This window comes from Nanorana parkeri, unplaced genomic scaffold, assembly GCF_000935625.1.
Source record: "Nanorana parkeri isolate BGI_ZX_2015 unplaced genomic scaffold, ASM93562v1 scaffold3187, whole genome shotgun sequence".
NCBI classification, from domain to species: domain Eukaryota; kingdom Metazoa; phylum Chordata; class Amphibia; order Anura; family Dicroglossidae; genus Nanorana; species Nanorana parkeri.
Window position 1 is genome coordinate 20,955 of NW_017309455.1, and position 16,565 is coordinate 37,519.

Genomic DNA, 16,565 nt, shown 5'->3' on the forward strand with positions numbered 1-16,565 from the left:
GGGGATCGATGGACAGAAGTTCCTCGACCTCCTCCCCAGCTTCCCGGGAAGCACGGCGGCGGCCCCTTCTTCGGGACACAGAAGCGATCTGGCGACAGGTAAGTCGCCAGAATCGCTTCTGTTGTAAAGCCGACAGTCGGCTCTACAAGTTTAAACAGAGTCCCGGCGGCAAAAGTCGCCGGGAGTCTGTTTAAACAGCCCCGGTGCTGGCGACGTACACTGTACGTCGTCAGTCACGAAGGGGTTAAGGTGCCAACACCTTGCAATAATCGTACGATAATCGCGGGAAATCCCGCAACGTACGATTATCGTAAGGTGTGTGGAAGCCGTGCGACCTCTACTACTGTAAGGTCGCACAACTTTTATCTTAGGAACATGTCCGAAAACCCGCCGAGCATCGTACGATGTTAGGCGGGTGTGTAGCATGTTCGTAAGATAAAAGCCGGACGGGCCGGTGTACGCAAGTACGATCTGCCTGTCCAAGATAGGCAGATTGTACGTTTTTTTAATTACCTTACAACCATCGCAAGACAAAAGTCTTGCGATGGTTGTAAGGTGTGTGCCCAGCCTTGGGGCTTGTTCACACGATGTCCGGACCAGATCTGGTCCGTATCTGGAGCAGATCTGCAGACGTGGTGCTGTGCGTTTTTGACGCGTTTTTGACACGTTCCAGTTTCAAAAAAACATTTTTTTTTGGGAGGAGTGGGGCTGTCAGTATATTAGCTGCAGTGCGGTTTATGACCGGCCAAAATGTGACATGCAGCATTTTCTCTGTCTGGACCGGAACGGACTGCGCACATGAGAACTGTAGCCCATAAAACACGTAGGGATACATTTTGGGTGCATGAGCGCACGGAACTGGTCCACACAAAATCCAGACGTCGTGTGAACGAGCCCTTAAAAATATATTAAAATAACTGAAGTAATTTATGACTTTCAGAGCAAACACACTGTGCCAGGGAGCCGCCAGTAAAATCTGTCATTGCTTTTATATTGCTGTGACTATAATTGGACACCAGAGGGCATATTTCAGACAAGAAGAATAGTATACAGCAGTAGAGGGTTACAGGCTAGATATTGACAGTCTAAAACATGGGACACAAATAACATAATTTAGCATTCACTATACATAAAGGAAAGATAACGCATTGCTTAGCATTTACAGATTACCTGCACTAGATTTGGAATGCAAGTAAGCCCCATTATACCCTGCCTGGCCAAAAAAAAAAGTCCTAAGCCTGTGGGGCATTGTTATGATCTGGGATTGCTTCAGTTGATCAGGTCTGGGTTCAGCAGCAATATATCCCTGAAAAACGAGGTCAGCTGCCTCCCTGAACATACTGAATTATCAGGTTTTTCTATCAATGGAATTTTTCTTCCCTGATGGCACATTGGGCATATTCCAAAATGGCAATGGCAGGATTCATCGGGCTCAAATTGTGAAAGAGTGGTTCAGGGAGCATGAGACATCATTCTCACACATGGATTGGCCACTACAGAGTCCAGACCTTAACCCCATTGAGAATCTTTGGGATGCTGGAAAAGACTTTACGCCATGGTCTGACTCTCCCATCATCACTGCAAGATCATGGTGAAAAATGAATGCAACTCTAGATGGAAATAAATGTAAGATTGCATAAGCACATGGAAACGATGCCGCCACAAATGTGTGCCAATTAAAGCTAAAGGCGGTCCAACTAAACATTAGAGTGAAACTTTTTTTTTTTTGGTCAGGCAGTGTGTATTCAAACAGTAATAAAGACATCCCAGCACTGAAGATCTTCACTTGCACTAGATGCTTATGATCCATTGAACACAGCCATGAGCCTTGCATTACACCTAGCAATATGTGCAGATTTTTATTATATTCTAAAATTCAATTTTACTGAAGTGTATCTAAACCATAAATCAATGACATTTCATTTGCTAAAGCACTGAGTATCATAAACAATTGCCATTTGTTTTCATAAAATACAATATTTTTACATCTTAGTGCATGCAGACAGGAACCGTTTACACTTTTTGCTTTGATGCATACTGAAAGTATTTTGATCATTTAAATCTATAGTGCAGTAAGCTTTAAAATACAGAACATAAACATGAATAAGCTAAATAACAACAACAAATGATAAGATTTTATGCTAACTTGCTAATCAAAATGATCACATTCCAAACAATTGAACAGCAATGTGTATGATATGATAAAGTTAAACCTGAGCGTGGGTCGTTTTTTTATTTTTAAAAAATTATTTTTTTAACTTTTTCAAAATTTTGGTAGTTTTTTTTACATTTTTTAAAATACTTTTCAAACATTTTTCCCCCATTTATTTACATTTTTTTCTATTCTGGTCGCTACCTCGGAGGTAGAGAGCAGAATAGCTGAGCCAAATGCCGCTCAGCCGGCATTCGGCTATTCACTCACTGCCATTCGACCACTATGAGAATATGGGCGAACGCCAGCGAGTAAGCTGTCAGAGCTTCGGCTCAGCCGATCCAGATGTTGGATCGGCACAGTCGAACTCCTTCTGCACTTCAGCTCAGCCAAACATGCTGACCGAAGGCAGCCGATGTAAGGCTGATTTTACCGATGTACGGCTAAGATTAGCTGTACCAGGCTGAAGTGAATCGCCGAACAGCAGTTGCAAGCATCTCAATAGGACCATATCCTACAGACATCCTCTGCACTGCATTTTACAAAGGTGGGATAGCACTCAGGTGAGCCTTTAGCAGCCACTTACACCCCTACCCTAAAAGTGACTTTCAATATTTGATGTCTCTGTGGAACACTTACTGGCATTGAACGACTTGCTTCCTTTAGCTTAGACATGGTGGTCTGGAAGATTCCGATGAGGTCATGTGATCCATCACTGTCATAGTCATTACATTCAACCTGGAAAACAGAAAGTACCCATGAGGATACAGGCAGGAAGAGTGAATAAACGAAAACCAACAACATGAGTGCAAACACACTCCTACATTATAAGGTGTGGCTTTAAATATTTAGTTATTTACCTTGTAAACGTGTATTAATAAATATACCTGACTAATAAATAATACAAATATTTTCTGAAATCTTCTGTCCAACATTCCTGTAGAGTACAGTAAAAAAAAAAAGAAAGATAGACTTTGCACGTTCTATTGTTTCCTTTCACAGCCCAAATATGTACTGGTGGTTGTAACCTGTAGTGACAGATATATGTAGGCTGCCAACACTAACCTTTCTCTTGGAAAATGATGGTTCCATGGCTGTCATGCTGATCCAGTGGCCTTAATACTTTGAGTCAATGAACTGGAAAAAGCATGCAAATCTGAGGACTCCTAAATAAATGTTCTCTTGATTGTTGTCTGAGATCATGGGAAGTGCATTCGTTCAGAAGCTTCTCAGTTATATCTTAGCTTGCATGCACGGCTGTAACTATGCCCACCGCTAATTTATGAATGAAGGATAGAAGGCAGTAGTGGATTGGCTATTCAAAGGAGAACTATGGGGAGAGTAAGTATATTCTCAACACTTAGAGCCAGCGTGGGGACACTGCAGCTATCAAACCTCGCTTCTAAGACCAAGAGTTGACCAATCCCATGACTGCTGACAAGTCAGTTCTTGATGTCTGCTTCCAGCAGAGATCAGTAACTGTGAGTTACAGCCCCTATAGGGATTCCCTCGTTTCCCCCTCTCCTGTCTGTAGCTCCAGCCAGCTCTGGTGAAGAAGGGAGGGAAGGTGGTGGGCACAGCTGGCTTTGGCTCTCAGTTATGCGCTGAAGGGCAGAGCCAACTGTCAATTAGGCAGCCGGGGTGGATCCCGACAATACGTCTGCTATCTGCTGACGTTGGCTAACAGGAGTGCATTAATAAATAAACTCCAGTGACCCAAAAGAGAAGTAAAATAAAAAAAGGTTTATCTCTTTTTTTTAAAAATAGTAAGCAACAGGGCCATAATGAAGAGGGTCCGCACTCGAAACGCATCAGAGGTGATTCACGCTAGAGTCAGCTGCTGCATGCTGTCTAAGAGGATCTACTACAGGGATTTCTTCTTTGCAGTGATGGTTGAGCAGCTCTCTTCCTGGATGTTATTTTTTATGATAAAACTAGTTTGTAAAGAACATTTTCGAGTACCGCTATTTTATAGTAGAAGGTGTTACACAATTGCGGCTTGCTTTCGGTTTGCTCTATAACACACATATACGACTATATGTAATCGGCATCACCAGTACACTGGAGATGATAGCTATAGTTAGCTGTATAATGGCAACTTAGCTGTTTTTTTATCATTTATACCAGGGGTGGGCAAACTCTGGCCCTCTAGCTGTGGTGAAACTGCAAATCTCATGATGAATCTGCCTCTGGGCGTTTGTGGCTGTGAGAATCTTGCAATGCTTCATGGGATTTGTAGTTCCACAACAGCTGGAGGGCCACTGCTTGCCCACCCCTGATCTATTCTGTGTCTATCTGCACAGATTTAAAAAATGTACCCCATATGGTTCAAAGTGAAGATCATGGATTTATATTACACAATCAAATGAGGAGGACTAAGAGTGCAGACCTGATCAGAGAACACAAAACTGTTTTATTAACAATTTCGAGTATGAAGTAAATCATAATTGGTCTCTACAGACTCGTGAGACCAGAAACACCAGACACTACTAGAGCTCAGTGTAACATCAGACAAGCAGTCATGCATGAGACACTGAATAGAGGGATTTGTTCCGTGTCATGTCTTGGACAGTGAATTGTTTGTGGTATAAGACAAGCAGGAACATTACATTTATAAAATAAACAAACTGCACAAGGTTATACGTGAAACTATAAACCAGTTTCTGTGTTTTATTTTGAGGTTATAATTTGATTTTCATACTTTAGTCGCGGGTTGTCTTATATTTTAATGTCAATATGTCCTATTCAAATCTGAGGGTATTACAGAAGACATCTACACTATCTCCATGCCAGAAAGTGTAATCATCATTGATAAGTTGGTAACTGCAGTGAAAAGATCACAAACAGATCAAGTCACACTACTTCCTTAGCAGCACCCCAACAGCTTTTAATGTCACTTCAAGATGTGCAAAGAACTTTGGAGCTACACAATCAATATGACAACTCTACATATGCAATTAAAGCCCATCTCTGGACACAATAATCTTTCTGCAGTTCAGCAAGTTGTACAGTGACTTTTCTGAAACGCCACCTGTTATAATCATAAACTGCTTTCCTAGCCCCCCGAACCATCAGGTATACATTGGGGTGGAAGTCCAGCTCCATCTGTACTTGCATGTCCGTTACCTTTTCCCAATCACAAAACAGAGTCTGGGGTTGTTTGCTTTCAGATTGGCCAGGAGGAGAGCGGAATGGAGATCTAGCACTGAGGTCTAGGAGATGGAAGTTCAGCAGGAGCTGGACTTCCACCGGAATGTATCCCTGATGATTTGCAGAGAGAAGAAGGGTGTTGTGAATATGGCGGGTGGCTTTACAGCAAAGTCTACAACTCACTGGACTGCAGTAAGATTATTTTGCCTGGAGTCAGGTTTTAATGGAAAGCTGTATGAAAGCTACCATTGCTGGTTTCCCCTTTTAAAATATTTGTTTTCTGGTTGTTATGCTGATCCAGTGGTCTCAGTCACTATCCATGAACAAGCATGCAGATTAGGTGTTTTAACTTCACTCCGAGACTCTAATATGCAACAACCATGCAGATCAGAAAATCAAAGTACTAAAGCCAAAGGCAACCAGGCAAATAGCATTTTGCTGCCTTCACACTTTTTTTTTTTAGATTTAGTAAGTGAAAACCGTGGCCACAAACAACATCAAACAAGAAAAGCACAATACTATAGTACAGCAGCACATATAGGGTACAGATAAACCTGACTATGCTATCCCTTCCACATACAGAAGACACATTTACATCTGAGCACACAAATCAGATTTCGTTCAGCTTTTTCAGTAAATACATAATAATCCAGTTACATGCAATTCACATCCGGTGGATAAAACCAATCCTGAACTGAAGTTAAAACAGACAACTTAAATGCTTTTACTGTCAAACAAACAGGATAAAACAATTTAAAGGGGGACTTTAATAGCGTTTATAATTTTAGACAGAGTTGGGGAAGGTTCAAAAAGTGTGTCAGGTTTTTTGCTCTGTCTGCGTTCCTGTTTTGGCATAATTCCCTTCACTTCCTGTACTGGTGACGTTATGCACAATAGCAGGAAGTGAAGTAAAATCTTAGCAAGGAGAGACACAGTAAGCTTTGTGATTTTCCCCATCAGCAGCTAAGGAGTATGGGAAGAACATGGAGGAACAGAAAGTAGATTTAGAAGGGCTTGGGTGGTGTAGAGCTTGCCTAGAATGCATCCTCCATCTTGGCTGCTCGCAAGCACCCTGCAATCTTTGTCAAGTTTGTATTGCTGTAGGGGTTGTCATTAGTGGTCAGCAAGACGGAAAGTAAAGCTGGCCATACGCCTTACAATTATCTGCAGATTTTCTGTGGTCAGATGGAAAAGGTGCAACAGATTCCTCCATCTACACTTAACTGTGTGGATGGAGTAATCTCCACCTGGGCCAATCTGTTGCACTTTTTTTATCTGACCACAGAAAATCTGCAGATAATTGTAAGGTGTATGGGCACCTTTAGGGGAAATTTGTGTCCAACATGGACAAAAACAATAAAATCTAACCTTTCCCACTCTCTTCAAAACAACTAAAAAGTTTAGGCAGGAGCTCTGCTTCTAAGGTCTGTGATGTCCCTGAACTTCTAAAATACTGTATGACTTCAAAATTTGAAGATAAATTCTTACACTGTGCACTATTCTGTTCTCTTCCAGTTCCTTTGAAAATGGGGACATTTTTTGCACAAAACAAAAGTAATACAAATTCACTCTGTATTGTATATATTGCTAAAGAAAACTGTCAGAAATAAATAATGTGGGTTGCCACTGTCAACCTCCTGAAAGCGCTAGTTACTTGGCTGTTAGGTTAAAATAGTCATAAACTGCCTCCCTATCCCCCCAACCTCTTGATCTGCACACTTTTTTTCCAAGTCAGTGACTGAGAAAGTATTTAACTTATGCATCACCATAACAGCCAGGTACCTGGTATTTTCAGATGGAGATGTCAGCAAAGGCAGCCTCCTCATTTTTTCTTGACATGCTTCCTTTAATGAAGCTATAAGAAAATATCAGATGCATTGGATGCTTTTCCTGTGCCTCGCTACTATCAAAGATATGCACCATACAAATTTCCTCCAGAGTTTGACAAGCGGTCCTGAAGAGCTGATGGTTATATATTCTGAGAAGCACATATGCACAATTTTTAGAAGTATAATACTAACAAATATTCTTACCCGGATTGGCTTCTCCATGTCCCCGTTGCAAAGGGACCGTAGTGGTATTTTGAAGGGTCTCCAAACAGGATTCAGATTATTTTTAACCACCTGGAAAATAATTGTGCACATTACAATATCTACAGTCTCAAAGGTTTGTTGTCTTTTGTTTTCATTGTATACTTTGAAATTTAAATAAAAATATACAGTTTAAAAAAAATATTTATCCACGGTCTACATACAGAACATGGAATGGAGTGCAGCAAAAAAAAATTCTATTGCATACGATTCATTCATTGATTAGAATCAAATTATAAACTATAAAAAAAATAATTGAACAATATAAAAATGTAAATGATTAATGGGTTGGGCAGGTTAATATAGAATTCAGGAGCTTAGTACAGCAATCTAGAAACCAGCAAGCACTATAAAGTGAACCTGGCCTGCTGTAGATCATTTCTAAGGTAACAACAGTGTTAGTGCAGGTATCTTGTTGTTTGCAGGTACCTGTATTAAAAGGAGAACTATGAGGTGAGTGATTTTCACTCATCCTTATAGTTCTAGCCGACCTGTGACAATGAAACTGTCACAGGTCGGCTCAGTAGGTCGGGAAGTGAGCGAACACATACCGGCGCTCGCTCACTTCTCGATCCTGTCACTGCAGAGAGCCGTGACAGGGGAGGGACTGGATTCCCCCCTCCCCTGTCCGATCCTCCAGCTCTGACTGGCGGAACGGACGGGGGAGGGGGCGGGTACAGCTGGCTCTGCCTCTAGATAGGCAGAGCCAGCTGTCACTCATGCAGCTGGGTGGATACAGACATAATTGTTGGGATCCGTTTCAGCTGCGGCGTCTCAGTAGGCTGCGAGCTGTAGCTCGCGGTATACTGAGCTTTGGGTGACGGGAGGACGCTAGTTTGTGTCCTCCCGTTACCCTTAGGAGAACTATGGGGAAAAGCCCTAAACCCATAGTTCTCCTTTAATCTTCAAATCAATCTCTTTGTCTCTGTGGAGCCGCTTAGATCCCAGGCCCAGGCTATAAATGGACCCTTAACCTTAAAAGTAAGCCCCAACTCAGCCTGCCTCCAAACTACACACTCGATCATTTAACAGGTAAATGCCACAGTGTCTACTGTCTACTAAAGTTATGACATTTGAATGTTGAAGGTCAGGGTGCGGAGCTTAGTGCCAGGAGGGAGCAGCATTTATTGGTAACTTGGGATGAAGTGAAGGCACCATGCAAAGTCTGAACCTGAGATGCAGGGGGATTTCGCAGTGGCACAGACATTGATCTGAATACTAACAATGGTACTGGCAGACACCACTAGGTCCATGCACGTCAACATACTGTAGTTACTCTCTGAGAAATTTTAAGATCAGATAAGGTCCACTTTAAAAGGAAACGGATAAGAAAAATGCAAAATGTAGCTGCTAACTGAAATTATTTAGTGGTGTTGGGTCTCGGGCAGTAGATATACATTGAGCTCTGAAGGTGGCCATACACGCTTAAAGGAGAACTATGAGATGAGTGATTTCCACTCACCTCATAGTTCTAGCCGACCTGTGACAATGAGACTGTCACAGGTCGGCTCAGTAGATCGGGAGGTGAGCGAACACATACCGGGTTCGCTCACCTCTCGATCCTGTCATGGCTCTCAGCCGTGACAGGGGGAGGGGCTGGATTCCTCTCTCCCCGCTCTGATCTGCAAGCGCTGACTGGCGGAACAGACGGGGAGGGGGCGGGTACAGCTGGCTCTGCCTCTAGATAGGCAGAGCCAGCTTTCACTCACGCAGCTGGGCGGATCTCGACCTCCATGTCGGGATCCGCTCCGGCTGCGGTGTCTCAGTATACCGCGAGCTGTAGCTCGCGGTATACTGAGCTTAGGGTAACGGGAGGATGCTAGTTTGTGCCCTCCCGTTACCCTAAGGAGAACTATGGGGAAAAACACTGACCCCATAGTTCTCCTTTAAATCTTATCATTCAGAAACAAACACTGAAAGTTTGTGCCCTGCATGGTGGCAGATTTATAAAAGTAACTAGTTAAAGTTGCTGCATATACATCAAAGTTGATTCATCTATGCTATTAGCATAAAAAACATTAGGGACACATTATTATATTGCACCTCTCATACTACTTATAAATGCACTTACTTCTGTTCTGTGGACCATCTGCCATCTTCCATCATCTGCCTGCCTGTAAAATTCCAAGTAAGGGTCCGACTTTCCAAAGAAATCCTGCAAAATTTCCATACATTTAATATAGTACATTCCTTGCCACACTCTGAACACATTAATTACGTTAAAAACACTCGAAGCAAGACTGTACAAGACCACTGTACATGGACCACTGACCAGGAAGATCAAAAATCTGAAAGCTACAAGGATCTCAAATATAATTAGTAAAGATCCGCCTTTTACCTTATTGTCCAATTTTCTGGCTTCTGCTTCAAACTGTACCACTCTGTTATCCTTAACCTCTTCTGCAAATATCTAAAATAAAAGTAGAAACCAGTACTGAAGCATTGTTGTGAAAGATATGCTCCCTTCTAAGAACCAAGATACACAAAGTTACATTAACACCTATGTGTTTTAGGAAAATTCAATGGCAAAACAAACAGCAACCCTGTGCACTTGCTAGAGCCTGTGCAACTTCAGATTGGACATAATACAAGGCTAAGGCTAGGCTTTGCCCACATGGGACAGTGCTGAGGCCTGGCAATTGGGCAGTAAGTACCAAAAAAATGCAGTGTGGGAGGAAGAGAAGAGTAAGTCACATGCTCCCCATGTCTAAAAGTACAGGGTATTTTACAGGGCTCTGGGGGAGCACAGAGAAGGAGAATATCTGCAGCACAAGGGGTAGGCTATTAAGTGAACTATTTACCTTGGCTCTGAATGGCAATGTAATGTTGCATGCGGCATCTTTAATGTGGATTTCAATGGGCATTTCTTGTAATGTGGATGAATGGAATCTACCGCATTACTAATGCAGAGGTACAATTCAAAAGCTGTCTTCATAAATGAATCACATTGCTGTGATATGTCTCCTCCCAGGTCTTCCCTTCAACTGATTAGTTTATTAATTTTTTTAAACTAACTCCCAATTTTTTATTTTTAATAGAGTAGGGGAGTGTTAAAACTACAGTAATTTTTTTCCATCTATGTCTCATTAGGCATATTTCCCTTAGTAAACTAAGATACACAAAGATATCCTCTCACTTCCTGTCCTGTAGGCTCAACAGGAGAGGATATCTTTAAAATGTGAGGGAAATTCCCTCTTAGACAGTTTTCATGGGAACAAGTGTCCCCATTAGAATATTTCCCCTCCTTTCCTGTTCTGGTGGCAACTCAATATTTCGGATTTGTCCCATTCCGGGTGACATTGTTGATTAGGAGAGTCAAAGAGAGTCACTCTTACTAACAGGAGACAGACATCAATAACAACCTGACAGTGGTTCAATCATTCTATGAAGGAGGTGTGGAAAGTTCTCTCAGAACATTCGATAATGTCATCAGAGACTTGACATATGTTGGAACTTCATTCACTTTTGGAATGAATGGAGTTTCCGTAACGAAAACCTAATTCGCTGTTAGAATTTAAAAGGAGAACTATGGGGTTAAGGCTTTTCCCCATAGTTCTCCTTAGGGTAACGGGTGGATACAAACTAGCGTCCTCCCGTCACCCTAGGCTCAGTATACCGCGAGCTACTGAGATGCCGCAGTATACCGCGAGCTGCTGCTCGCGGTATACTAAGACGCCGCAGCTGAAGCGGATCCGAACAATTATGTCTGGATCCGCCCAGCTGCGTGACTGACAGCTGGCTCTGCCTATCTAGAGGCAGAGCCAGCTGTACCCGCCCCCTCCCCCATCCGTTCCGTCAGTCAGCGCTGGCGGATCGGACCGGGGAGGGGGGAATCCAGCCCCTCCCCTGTCACGGCAGAGAGCCGTGACAGGATCGAGAGGTGAGCGAACGCCGGTATGTGTTCGCTCACCTCCCGATTTACTGAGCCGACCTGTGACAGTTTCATTGTCACAGGTCGGCTAGATTTATGAGGTGAGTGAAAAGCACTCACCTCATAGTTATCCTTTAATTCCCTCATTAACTATTAGAAAATCGAACGAATGTTCAGAAAAAAACATTTTCAAACCAAATTCTACTGGTGTATGGCCAGCTTTAAACCACTGAGCTATATGGCCTGCACAGATCCAGCCACATCCAGCCACTCATGGAGAACCTGGGGTTCACATCTGGGACAGCCACAGAAAACACTGTTTTGCAAGTATGCATGCATACACATTATGGTCTCATGGAGTTTAATATTTTAAAAGAGGTCAGAGTTTATTTCTCCTTTCAGCTTAATACAACATGGTATAAGAGGGCATTAGGCAAAGTAAAATCAGCACAAACAAAATGAAAGCAAATAAAAATGACGATGGATGACTATACCGTTATTGTTCCTTTGGCTGCTGGTCTGCCATTTTTCATTACAAGTGGTTTTGTCAGTTTCTTACTAGACACGATCTTAAAAACAAAAACAGAAATGCAAGTATTAATAATCAATAAAAATTAGCTGTCAATAACATGGGTGTAACCCCTTCAGCAATTCTAAAGCTGAACTGTAGTAATATGTCAATGGTTATTTTATACTTCACATATCCCAGTCTATCCCAGTAGCATGTGCCTTGCCACCACCCAATAGAAAGCAACCTGTTCCCAAACTCGGTAAACAGCGCTTACATGTCAGCAGGGGAAGATATGTAACGACTGTGTTTAAGAACTTTCTGTAACTCAGAGCAGAATGGTCACAGGAACGCCCTCTATACCTTATACCATATGTTAAGAAGAGGATCACATCACCATACTGTGCTATACAGGCAACCTTAAACCCCATACCCAATGCCATTTCCTTCAAACAACCATTACTGTGCTACTAACAATGGTGTACACAATTAAAAAAAAACAAATCAGAGCCCATGGTTAGCCACTCATTTTTAACTTGTCAAAACTGAGCAACTATGAATCAAGGCAAAAAATGCATCTCCCACAATATGTCAGTAGGCATGATGTAGCTGGGGTGGGGCAGAACCCTAAAGCCAAACTCCAGCCAATATGTTTCTTATTATTTTATATAGAGTGGGATAGGGTTAGAACCTCTTTCAGGTTTTTATTGCTGTCTGTACCTTCCTGTCTCGGGGACACGCAGTTATTCTCTTGCAAATGTTTCTGCCCCAACATGAAACTGGAAATACACTTACTTGTCCCAGGGTGCATTCAAGCTCTCCCAGGAAATCATCATCACTCAGATCGTAGCTTTTATTGTCAATATCATAGATGCCAAACTTCACTTTCTGAACTATTTCAAAGTAGTAGTCAATCATGAACTTCTTAGCAAACCTCGGGTTTAGACAATTCGAAATCTTTTCTGTGCGATCAACCTGAAAAAAACAAGATTCCAATCATCATTAAACTAAATTGTACTTAGGCCACTCCATGCTAATTACACCGAAATGTAAGAAGCAAGCGAGAAAGATTTTTTGACATTTTCAAGGAAACTCATGTTTGAGCAAAATTAAAATATTGATTTTTAAATGCAAGTACAGGGGAAGGCTTTAAAAAAATGTCTGCTGCAACAAAGGTTCCCAAGAGCACAGTGGCTTCCTAAATTCTCAAATGGAAGAAGTTTGGCACAACTAGGACTCTTCCAAGAGCTGGTTGCCTGGCCAAACTGAGTAATCGGGGAGAGGTGACCAAGAACCCGATGATCACAGTTACTCTTGTGCATGTGACTAAACAATGTATTCATCAAGGGCATAAGAAATCACAGGGCCCCATAGGAAAATTTTGTAAGGGCCCCACCCCCACCCCCCCCAAAAAAAGTACCTACTTCCAGAACATGTTCCCGTGCCTGCTCCATCTCTGTCTCCTTCTCTTCACCTCTGCTCCTGCTGGCTCTGACATCAGAGCCGAAGAACAGATCACTCCGCCGCTCAGTACTGCAGAGCCCACCATAGACCCTGCACAGTCCACCATAGACCAGGCAGAGCCCAGCATAGACCCCGCAGAGCCCAACATAGACCGCACAAATACTATTAAATACTGTTTAATAAAAATATACACCATAGCAATCATATTACATACCTCAAACCATTGTTGGCCATTGGTGTTCATTAGGAAAGCACACAAAGGATCAGATTTGGAACTAATATCTTTATCTAGAAGGTTGTCACAGGAAATGCTCAGCTCCACTTTGGTCACACATTGCGCCGCCATTTGAAGCTCTGAAACAGAAAAAAACAGGACTTTACATTTAACCAGAGTTATTCAGAATAGGAAAATGTGCAGCAGTAGGGCAGCCCAGCCCATTCATTGCACAGCTAAATTGCACTGAAAGAAGTGCGCGCACCATTTTTTTAAAATCGCATTGCACCACATCAACCACATACATCGCACATGTAATGGCTAGGTGCATTGGGGTGCCATCAAAACACAATGGCATTACATTGCACCCAACATTGCAACATGTGATCCGGTATCACAAGCAGCATTGCACATGCTTCTGCCTCAGGCCTTACTGGGGAAAATGCTGCTGTATGTTCTATTCAGTGTGAGCCACATATCTACAGGCCTAGGCACTGTATCATGTGATCTCTAATGAAGAGGATCACAGTTCAGACTCAGATCACATGATCATAATTTAAATCTGTGCAATTTTTATTTGTGTTATTTGTGTTTTGAGGAGGACTTTAGGAGGAAATTCAGGTAAAATATGACCCGGGAGGAGGTCAAATGCTCGCTCATACCCGGTATTTCTAAGGGCTCTAAACAATGAATAGAAAGGCAGAGGAGCACAGAGAATTTGAGGTATGAAGTTGATCATTAACAGCACCCTGCACTAGGGACACTGGCAGTCTGAGAGCAATAAAGGGGGCTTCTCAGTATTCAGCTGGCCATACACTCTGCAATTATCGTTCGATTTCCTTCCTGCCGTCATCGAGCCCTCGTTCGATTTCCGCAAGATTGCCCCATCATGCCCAGACCAATGTCGAGTTCGATAATCGTTTGTTAGCAATAGTAACTCACTGAATTTTGTTGATCGACAGAACAGATTTTCATTTGCGCATGTGCAGTGTCCTTGCTGCGATTTTTTCCGTACGAAAACGCTAATAATACATCGATTTTCGTACAATTCGAAATACATTTTCCAGCCTGACCGATCGAGGAAATTCGGCCAAAAGCACAGTAATTGTGATCGTTCACTTCCCATCAACTGGCCAATTATCATATGAAAACCTGATCGTGTTGGATTTCCAAACGATAATCGCAAGGTGTATGGGCACCTTTAACCGCTTCCCACCCGTGACAAGGCAAATTGCCTTATCTTGTTTGCAAAAAACAGCCAGCTCAGCCCCAACACATGTGGTGGCAATGGATCTTTACTATGCAGGAAGTTTGAAAACCTTTTAGTAAAGTTTACCGATATCCTCTATAGTGCTGGTGCTCAGCGGGACTCTAAACAAAACAGAGGCAGCTGGCAAGTGGTGGTGGGGAAATGTAGAAAATCTTGATCACGTCACATAAAAAGGTAATGTACTGTAGAGATAAAGCAATAATTGTGCCACTTTATAGATCACTGGTTCGGCCTCATCTGGAGTATGTGGTCCAGTTTTGGTCACCAATCCACAGAAAAGATGTCCTGGAGCTGGAGAGTCCAGAGAAGAGCAACTAAGCTAATTAAGGGGCAGGAGGACCAAAGCTATGAGACAAGGTTACTAAATTTACACTTGTTCACGCTGGAAGTGAGGAGATTAAGAGGGGACAGGATTTTGATGTACAAAATGTTCAATGGGGATAGCAACATCCGCAATAAACGTTTTACTATAAACTCCCTAACAAGGACTAGAGGCCACCACCGAAAATTGGTAGAAAAAAGATTTAACCACAAGGGACGTAGGGGCTTTTCAGTTAGAGTGGCTGAAATCTGGAACTCGCTGCCACAAGCAGTGGTATCAGCAGAGAGTATTGAATCATTCAAAACTCAATTAAATACCTTCCTCAGAGACCGCAACATACAGGGGTACAGGTACTCTTAACTACTAGCTCACACAGGGACTCCTCTCCACACAGGGGCGTATCTGCCGCGAGGCAAACAAGGCGTTTGCCTGGAGCGGCAGATTCCCCGAGAGCGGCAATTGCTGTAGTTCTCTCCCCTTGATAAATTTTATTTATGAAAGGAAGAGAACCGGAGGCTATCGTAGCGGTGGGGACGAGGGCGGCGGGTTGCGGCGGTGTCCAGGCAGCGGTCGGCGGCGCTTTGAATGCCGGGTGAGTGATCGCCGGAGGGGGTTGTCTATGGAGGCTTGTGCTGATGGGGAGGCAGCGGCACATAATGTCAACCCCGAGCGGCCTAGGGCAGCAGCATTTGTAAATACACCACTGAATAGAGCGCAGTAGCAATTGCCACTTACATTCCTCACATAACAGCTGCAGTTCTCGGTGCCTGGGGAGCTGTGAGGGAGCGTGGCTGCAGCTTCCCATCCAATCAGGAAGCAGGTCTGTGTATATATGCGATATATATATTTTGTGTGCACGTCCTAATGCAATAGGCTGCGCGCCTATGGGGCCCATTAAGGATTGCAGAAGTTGCTGTTGACCCAATACTCCCTATGGACATTTCGATTGAAGAGCTGACATTGGATGTACAGGAGGAGACTACGCAGACAGCCTCCCTGCTACCTGTCCTTGAGTTAGATTTTAAGTGGTCACCGGGAAGAGGGGGGGCAATCAAAATTTTACAATGTGGCCCATGATCTGTAGTTACGCCCCTGTGTACAAGGTATGTATACTGTATGTGTACTAATTATATATATTTACATACACAAATGTATAAAGTACATAAATAGATTACAAATGTTTCTCTTGTACATGGAGTTACAATGATGTAGCATTGCTGAGGACGGGTAATCGAGGACACTCGGTGGTGACCACAGTGGGGTGTCACGGCGCTCTGTAATGTATTGTTTAAGGCCTATGGAGGAAGACATAGGGAGACGAACACAGAAGCCTCTGGTGCCAGATTAACTTGGGGAAAAATAGCAGGATTCCAATCTGCCCAACTGTCTGTCATTTGCCCTGAAATATCTCGGCTGGCAGTTACAGCCATCTCATGTCTATAATGAAGAACTCTGGTTCTGCAAGGGTTAAGTGTTCCTTTTTCTGTAGCCGCTGAAAAAAAGTTATACTCACCACACCATCTG

At 42.9% G+C, this 16,565-nt stretch overlaps 1 protein-coding gene across 1 annotated transcript in view; it reads right to left on the reverse strand.

Annotated features, from left to right (window-relative positions):
* LOC108802868 (copine-3-like) overlaps positions 1 to 13,591 on the reverse strand; it is a 29,980-nt gene extending 16,389 nt beyond the window's left edge. The window contains 7 exon segments of the mRNA XM_018574723.1: positions 2,792 to 2,890; positions 7,336 to 7,425; positions 9,464 to 9,547; positions 9,731 to 9,802; positions 11,758 to 11,832; positions 12,567 to 12,746; positions 13,450 to 13,591. Coding sequence (XP_018430225.1) covers positions 2,792 to 2,890; positions 7,336 to 7,425; positions 9,464 to 9,547; positions 9,731 to 9,802; positions 11,758 to 11,832; positions 12,567 to 12,746; positions 13,450 to 13,581 — 732 coding nt within the window. The 5' untranslated portion in view covers positions 13,582 to 13,591.
* Between the last annotated feature and the right edge of the window lie 2,974 nt (positions 13,592 to 16,565).